The following is a 9,306-nucleotide window of genomic DNA, read 5'->3' as shown; positions in this document are numbered from 1 at the left end:
GGAGTGGACCTCAAATCACTTGAAGAACCCTTAATTACTTTTCAGCTCTGTAATGAACGTCATTGTTTTTGTTTTTTGTGGTTTTTGATATGTGACTTTTTCCAGATATTGTTCCTTTCCCGGCTATGATACTGTATATATGATACTAAATAAATATGCAATGTGAAATTAAGGGTCATTAAACCTGAAGTGAATGCTACTTCTCAAATCAAATCCACCTTTGGACTGACTATCTGAATATCCAGAAAACAATCAGTAGTAGGCTTATTACTTTTTTCCTGTCTGCTCCATAAACAAAGAAAGTGGAGCCCTCTGCTGGCAATTTAACACACTGTCCTCTGTAGGGAACCCTGGGTAAAGCCCTGGTAAACCCAGCAGGTTTGCTCTGCTTTTGGGTTGCTTCTCTCCAATGCGTCAGGTAGCTTTCTTTCTGCTGTTTTATAATTTGGTTTAGTCCATTAAAGTGTCTGTCTGGTGGCTCTGCTTGTGTTTGTGTGCCAACTGGTCTGGGGACCAGTTGGCTGAGGGGCATCTCTCTAGTCTAGAGTTTCTCTGTGTGTAAGTGCCTTGTTATGAAGTGCATCTGGGTCACTTTCTTTTAAGTGGTTATAAAATTTCAATGTTCTCTTTTTTATTTTGATTATGAGAGGGTATCGTCCTAATTCTGCCCTGCATGCATTATTTGGTGTTTTCCACTGGATTCGGAGAATTGATTTGCAGAATTCTGTGTGCAGGGTCTCTATTTGGTGTTTTTCAAGCTCTTGGTTTGCGGATGGGGAGATTATTTTGTGCAGGTCGTTCAGTCCGAGTGTAGCTACAAAAGGTGCGTTCGGAAATACAAAAAACACTCTCCCTTTGCGGATGGTCCCCAGATCTCGTAACCATAGAGGGAAATTGGTTCTCTCTCTCTCTCTCTGTCTGTGTCTCTCTCTCTCTCTCTCTCTCTCTCTCTCTGTCCATCTGTCTTTTTATTGTCTCCACCAGGCCAAAAGGCATGGGGAGACTGTTTTGCACACTGTCTGTCCGTTTTTGTGTGTGTGTGTGTGTGTGTGTGTGTGTGTGTGTGTGTGTGTGTGTGTGTGTGTGTGTGTGTGTGTGTGTGTGTGTGTGTGTGTGTGTGTGTGTCCTTCTGTCTGTGGACAGCACCGTTGACACGATGGCAGCAAAACTACTCGGAGCAGAACATTTTTCACATGGGCCCGTTATAGCGCCGCAACCAGGAGGCGGATTTGTGCAAAACACATTTTTGGACAGTAGCCTACTCCTACAGATTTTGTCCAAAGATCACGCAAATCGGTACACAGTATCTCTAGATAGTAATTAAACAAAACAGGTCTTTCAGCTTGGCTAAGATTGGCTTCCAAAGTTTGCAAGAGTGCTCCCTTTTGAACAAAATATCAAATCATGAAGACAAGGTGTGATTTCCGTTAAATTTTTCACGCACATTCCCACTAGGCAGAGGAAGAAATGCCACTTGATTTATTTTCAAATCAGCCTCATGGTGGCGCTTTAACAGTCCCGATTTGTGTTTTTACCTATAGGCTATAATATATAGTATAATTCCACCCCATAATTATATGCATTAAGACATATTTGGCTTATCAGCCAGGGATCCTATTAAACAACTATAAACTCACCAATATTGCACCTCTACTGATAGCTTGTTGTTTTGTTTATAGTAATTACTAAATATGATTCACTGTGTTATGATGAGCAACTTTCTGTCAATACATTATGTGCAGTGATAGTGTTTGAACTCGTCATAAATTACTCAACGTCCTGCACTGTGTACCACCAACCGTTCAAATTTGCACACATGCAGGAGGCAGCAGGATGTTGAATTATTGAAAACGAGTGCTTCCAAACTCGAAAACATAGAAAGATTTCAGCTGCAAGTCCATGCCGGATGGTGGATTTATATCACATATCGTCGTTGTCGGGTGGAAACCTTGTATGTCCAAAACCGTTTGTTTTGCATTTATCATTTTAAAAATGATTTAAACTAGTGAAAACAGCCGATCTACAAGCACACAACGCCTCGCACCGCGAGGCGTTGTGTGCTTGTAGATCGGCTGTTTTCACTACTTCTGTGCAACAGCCTTGTATGATGAAGCAGGGATTTACTTTGCGAAAATACGCACAAATCCGAAACTTGGAGATACGAGGTTTCTGCCTGACAGTGACGATATGGTGGATTTTATATGTATAGCCCATTGAATAGGCTATATGCACAGGTGATAATAGTCATAGCACAGGCTGGGCACCTGTCAGCAGGGAGGAGTAGAACGAAGGCTCTACGACCTCTCGGTGGGGGCTGCTCACTGGCAGATGAGTCGGTATACAACTGACAGGGGGGCGACAGTGGCTCAGGAGGTAGAGTGGCCGCCTTGGAATCCGGTTCCAGCCAGGTTCGATTCCCAGCTTCCCGCTGTGTCGAAGTGTCCTTGAGTAAGACACAGAACCCCTAACTGCTCCCGATGATCAGGTATAGGTGCCTTGCATCGGTGTGTGAATGTCTGTGTGAATTAATACAATGTGAATACATTGTAAAGTGCTTTGGAGAAAAGCCCTACATAAATGCAGGCCATTTACCATACAGAGGCTGAAATATGTGAACTATGTGTGAGCCAGGAATCAATAAACCCTTTTGCAAATCCCGCCCCATTCTGCCCTGTTACTATGATGGGACATTAACCCTGGGCAGATTGTTTTTATAGTGGAAGTGGATGGGATTTTTTTTCCCTTCATAGCCTCATTACAGCTATATAAAGTACCAAAGGAAAAACACCTAGGTGATATTAATAAAAAGGGAAGACAAAGGTACAGTAGTTACATTGCAAAACAGGGGATTTACCCAAAAATATATGTTTTAATTTGTTTAATCCCAGTGGGACAGAATCCTCTTTGCAGATTCTTTTATAGTGGTAGTGGATGCGATTTTTTTCCCTTCATAGCCTCATTACAGCTATATAAAGTACCACAAAAAACACATCTACGTGATATTAATAAAAAGGGAAGAAAAAGGTACAGTAATTACATAGCAAAACAGTAGTTTTCCCCCGAAAAATAAATGTTTTAATTAGTTTAATCCTCTGGATCAGAGAGAGAAAGAGAAGCGCATTGCATCTTGGGTACTAGAAAGAGGACAGAGAGAATGTTTCTCCTCACATAATAGGCTGGCTTTTCGTAATTCTGCCCATTTAAATTATATGTACCCAATCGTGACTCTTAGACCATTGATAAGGTACATGTGAACGAGTTTGTTGAAGCTTATTCGTTATGATGAGCGAGATCGCTTGACGCTTGCCGTCGCTATCACCGTACCGGCCGATCTCCGTGTCGCGCACTGCGGACAGTTTTTGAAAGGCTGAAGCAACATTCTCCACTGCACAAACTCCACCCCCGATAGCAAAAAGTGAATGTTTTTTTCTGGTTGGCCAGTCAGGGAGTCTCAGGGACCAATCAGAAGGCTGACAAACGGTCTATTGGCGGGGAGAAAAAGAGTTAAAAAGCTAAAACTAAACAAAAAATACAAAAAAAACGGAATCCCACTGTTTGCTCACATATTCTTTATGCAGCATACAGGTATGCTTAAAGTTATACCATGTCACTTTTTTTATAAAACAAATCTTAAAATTGTCCTAACTGTTAAATCGCTAAAGTTTTAGAACACCCACTCCGTTATTTTCAGTTTCTAAAGCCTTCTCTTTATATGTTTTCTGTGATCCTCGCCGGGGTCCGGTTTTCACAGAAGAATTACGTCATCATACACTACCGGCCAATCACAGCGAGGGTTATACACTGCCGGCCAATCACAGCGCATCTTGCTGTCTTCTCAGGAAGTAGCTTGCCTCAACAAAACAACAGCATACTCGGGTGAAGGAGTCCGTTTCTCCGGAATGCCTGAACGCACAGGAACCAGGGACCCCTCTAAAGATAGATCTCGGCGAGGTGGAGGCATGCAGACGCGGGGGTGTGAGGCCCGGTCCGCGGCGAAAACGGCCGAAAGACGCGGACGCGACCGCGGTTTGCTATAGAGCTACTGACCACTAGTTGAGCAACTTACACAGTATAGCTTTAATATAAAAAAGTATACTATTTCCAACACTGGACTAGTTACTGCACTCAGAAGATGGGTTTGATGCTGGCTGGATAATAGGAAACTGATGACAACACTGAAGAACACGAGAGAGACAGTATTACAGTTAGAACCAATATGCAAACATAAATTAATGGCCAACACAGAATGGCCATTCACAATTGATATAACATTATACACTCACATGCACTCCAAAACACATACTACTAAATGTTTAGGGTGCTTTGTAGCATAACATCTTTTTCACAAATCAACTTTGAATTTCCTGATCGCTTTCTGGTACCAGTCTGTAAAAGGGTTTTACATACTCTGAAGACAGACTTGAGTCTTTTGTCACTGTCCTGATACTGAGAGTGTCCAACCGCAATTACTGGATCACTGGAAGAACAGGCTGAAAGGAATTTACATAGCAGTTTTGCAAGTTCTAGCTACATTCCCTCCCTGTGCATTCAATCTGTGTTACATACCGTACAAGTCCAGCCACATAGACACACTCTGCATCAGATCCTTACCAGGTCTTTTTCCCTCAGAAAGGAGAAAAACAAGGCTATATTGCTCAGTCTGAACCCATTTTTGTCACATCAGTTTTACACATGGGTGATATTTCTTTTTGTTTCTTCTTTTTTTTTCGTGAGCACTCCATCACTTTGTAGTACTAAAAGAGAGGGGACGTAGATGAACTGAGAGTAGACGGTAAAGAGATATAAAGTGCGACATTGTATACAAAATGGCTGAGCAGCTGACAGAGCAACAGATTGCAGAGTACCAGGAGTTCTTCTCGATTATTGACAAGGACGGGGACGGCACCGTCAGCCCCACAGATCTTCGTACCATCATGCACTTACTGGGTCAGAAGAACGCCAGAGAGGTGGAACTGAAGGACATGTTCAGTGAAGTAGATGCAGATGACAACGGAACCATTGACTTCCAACATTATCTGACCATGATGACCCGGAAGGCGGAGGACACAAACCCAGGTTCGTTTTGTTTTGACCTCATGTTTCAGATTTCAATATAGGTTTAATTTGTTTTTAAAGTGGGGTTTGCTAGTTTATTTAAATTCTTATTTTTAAAGGCTGTTTTCTTTAAAGGACAACTTTGTTTTTTTTACAACGAGGGTTCATATTTTAGAATTGTAATTATAAGAAGGGAATATTGTCAGAAATAGTGTCATATCCTGGAATAAATTCCTTACCAAAAACTTTCTTCACCAATGTGTTTGTAAAGGTGTCTAGTAACACATCCCACAAAGACTGACATTCAGTTTCCCTAGGAGAATCCCTTACAGCTGTTGAAAGTTGGAGTCCCATTAAATGAACTATACAGGATAAAACACACCAAAATAAATATGCTTTAAGTAGCATGTGAGCTGTCAAACTGTTTTTTTAAGGATTCTGAATCCATTGCAAGCATATTTGTTTTGCACAAAAAACATTCCTTGGGGTAAAAACAACCCCCATACAATTATTGTTTAGTGATGAGTCATCACTTTTTGTGGGAGCCGCCTTGACCCCAAGGAATGTTTTCCGTGCAAAACAAATGCTTGCAATGGATTCAGAATCATTAAAAACCCCTAGTCTGACCCCTCACATGCTACTTAAAGGACCTACACCATGAATTTTCACTTTTTCTATTTTAAAACCTTTTTTTGGGGTCCCACTGGCACCTTCTATCCTCACAAAGTCATATTTCTGACCGTTGTGTCTTTCTCTGGTTTTGGGCAGACAGAGATGAAAAGCTTTCCACGGATTCTCAGAACAGTGCTGTTCTGAGAGTTGACGAGAGTGACGTCACTCTCGTTCCCCCCCCCCCCCCCCCCCCCCGCCCTTCAGGTAAAAACCAGAGCTACTCTTCTAAACCCAGCCCCTCATTTGTTTCTAATTTGCTTAGCCTCCACTTCCATCTGCAGCTGGCTTACTGATCTGGGGCTGCTCACTCTTATTCTATGAACATTTTTGCTATCAACATGTCCAAGGAGAAGTCTTAACGTTCCTGGATTGCACTATAAATGTGACGTTATAGACTGCGAGGACCCAAGCTTCGTCCCTTCTAACAAGGAAACAAAAGACCTATTTTTAATGATCCGAGGCCTTCTGAAGCCTGGGCCTAAATTTTTCGCGGTGGCCGGGTGGGAGCTTGCGGTGGCCGGGTGGGAGCGAGCCGCGGAGCTCGCCGCGGTGGCCGGGTGGGAGCGAGCCGTGGTGGCCGAATCCACCGCGATTTCTTAACCAAGTAGATGCTTGTCGCGGCCGGGACCGCCGCAGCTCCGACCCGGTGGACAGAGCGGCGGCCCCGGTCGCGACAAGCAGCTCCGACCCGGTGGACAGCGGCGGTCCCGGCCGCGACAAGCAGCTCCGACCCGGTGGACAGAGCGGCGGTCCTGGCCGCGACAAGCAGCTCAAGCAGACTGTCCCGGTCCTCCCTTCACTCTCCCCGGCTATAGAGAGCTTAATCACTGTCCCCGGCTAGAAAGAGCTCCACACCCCGCCTCTCCTCTCTCTATCCACGGCTACACGCCGCCTCTTCTATCGCTGTCCCCGGCTATAGAGAGCTGGCCACCCCGCATCTCCCTTCACTATCTCCGGCTAGAAAGAGCTCCACACCCCGCCTCTCCTCTCTCTCGCTGCAGATGAAAACGCTCCAAGCCTCCAACCAGGAGGAAGAGGATTTGACAGTAGGCTTATATCATACAACATAGGCCTACAGTAGGCTATAATCAGAGCTGGAACATTATCCTATTTTTGTATTGGCCCAATATTACATTATTTGTTGTCGACAACGTTGGAGAGGGGGAGGGTGGAAAAACCCCACTAGATGCGCCACTGAGCAAACAAAGGCCGTTTTGGTATTGCAGCTGCAGGGCCTAATAATAGCACAGCTATAAGAAACAAGAGGAATGGTCAGGGTGTGTGTTGGGGGTTAAGACCTGTCTAAGACTCAATTTTGAGCATATATTTATACAAAAAATATAGTTTTAAAAGCATGGTGTAGGCCCTTTAAAGCATATTTATTTTGGTGTGTTTTATCCTGTATAGTTAATTTAATGGGACTCCAACTTTCATCAGCTGTAACAGACAGGGAAACTGAATTTCAGTCTTTGTGGAGACACCTTTACAAACACATTGGTGAAGAATTTTTTTGGTAAGGAATTTATTCCTTGACTTTTTACAGTATTCCCTTCTTATTAGAGAAACGAAAGGATGAGCGTTAGAATGTTTTCATTTACTTTATATTGTTTTAGTAATTTTAACAATTTGCATGGGGGCATGCATGCAAGTGGCTAAATATGTATTTTTTAGACACAATAAGCCCATTCCCAAGATGCACCGCATTCTTTCATGGGCAGATGTGACTTATGGGGGCTGGTGTAAGTAACAAAGAAATTGTCGGCTTATTGTGTCTAAATAGACATATTTAGCCACTTGTACGCATGCCCCCACCCACTGAAATCAAAATACTAAAATTGCTAAAAGGATAGAAAGAAGTCACTCATCTTCTCATAATGTAATCTAAATTTAAATATGAACCCTTGTTGTAAAAAAACAAAGTTGTCCTTTAAGTTTATTTTTATTTTTTATTGTAACATAGGATAATCTGGGGCAAGATTCAAGAAGCTCAGAAAAATAGTTAAAGAAGACGATCTAACATGTCTTCGCTCATAACGTAGATCTGCAATTTTCAGAAGGTTTCTTATTTACTGCTTAAAACTAGCATAGTTTACTTATGTATGAAATATTAACAAAGACTCAAACTAAGAATGATTTTAGTTAGTTTGAGTTAGTTTTGTAAACACCAGGCACGTGCACACATAGACATCAAAGGGGGCTTGAGCCCCTTCCCTTTTATCAGTGTAAAAAGTGCCCTCTCCAGACCATGAATGCAGTTTTACTATGGTGAAAGAAATGCAAATGTCCCCCCCCCCCTTTCCATGCCATACCTGAAGGCAGCATTCAAGAGAATTTCCTTGTCCAAACTCTCCTGAACTTGAATGCAGCATCTCATGTTGAAAGAATTGCCCTCTCTGTGTAGAAATCAAGCATTGAAAATAGCCGACCTCCAAGCTCACAATGCGTCACAGAGCGATGCGTTGTAAGCTTGGAGGTCTGCTATTTAAGGTATTTTCACCAAAGGCCCTTTTAGAAATTTCCCCTGCCAACATTCTCTGCACGTTCCTGGTAAACACACAATACAGTTTCCCTGTACTTATCGTTGTATATAATAACTCTCACAGACGCCGAAGAGGAGGAGATGGTAGAAGCGTTCCGTTCCTTTGACCTGGACGGTAATGGCTTCATCAGTCCTACTGAGCTGAACCATGCCTATACCAGCATGGGAGAGACACCGACTGATGAGGACGTGGATAAGATGATCAGAGAAGCAGACACTGACGGTGACGGGCAGATCAGCTACGAAGAGTTCCAACAAATGACAGACATCATTTGTTGACAACGTGGAATCCATGCTAATCATTTATCGACTCCAGTCTAATACTACTAATCAACTAGTTTCTCAGAGTCATAAAACAAAGGCTGTCTCCTACTCTGAATAACAGTGGCTTGATTGTCTACCCTAACTAAGCTGATAAAATGAATGGTGGTCAAATCGGAGTTCTTGCACAAATATGGGGTCATCTCATATGTCATAGATAATGTCATATGTAGATGGCTGACTTCATAAACGTCATGGACCTACCTGTGGATTATACCAGTGAAAGTTACCTTAACCTTAAGGCTTAACACATTATCTAGCTGCTATACTCACGCACCGTGGGCCCTATTTTTGTCCATGCTTAACCCTAAAGCCTTAAACTTCTGTGCCTTTTTTTTTACTATTTTGAAAAGAAGATTTTTTTTAAATAGTTCAAACAGCTGATCTACAAGCTCACAACGTGTCGATGTAGATTGCCTAATTGTAAATAGTAATAAAAGGCAAAGAAGTTTAGGAGTTTAGGGTTAGCTTGGCGAAAATAGGGCCTATAATGTCTAACCTCAGCGCACCGGGTATACCCGGGGAAGGCAACAATAATTATCAAAAGAGAATTTTTTGGCCCACAAATAGGGAAAATAAATCTGTCGGGAGCCGCAAAATACATTTGCTTTATTTATTTATTTATTTGTGCTTTTTCTGGTCTTTCAATATTACTTTTTTATTGTTTGCTAAGTTTTCATAGCAGATCAAGTATAGGCTATACCAGAAAGCCGCATTGG

The 9,306-nt window shown here is 42.5% G+C and overlaps 1 protein-coding gene across 1 annotated transcript; it reads left to right on the top strand.

The window, feature by feature from the left end:
• Positions 1 to 4,826: 4,826 nt before the first annotated feature.
• Positions 4,827 to 8,545, top strand: LOC308306642 (calmodulin-alpha-like; the record flags this gene model as incomplete). Its single annotated transcript, XM_080751683.1, has 2 exons — positions 4,827 to 5,076; positions 8,331 to 8,545. The coding sequence occupies 2 exons, from the start codon at positions 4,827 to 4,829 to the stop codon at positions 8,543 to 8,545; spliced, it is 465 nt and encodes a 154-aa protein (XP_080607809.1).
• Positions 8,546 to 9,306: the final 761 nt, after the last annotated feature.

This window comes from Nannobrachium achirus, assembly GCF_963921795.1.
Source record: "Nannobrachium achirus genome assembly, chromosome: 21".
NCBI lineage: Eukaryota > Metazoa > Chordata > Actinopteri > Myctophiformes > Myctophidae > Nannobrachium > Nannobrachium achirus.
Note: the sequence above shows the minus strand (reverse complement) of the source record. Positions and strands in the feature narration are given on the sequence as shown.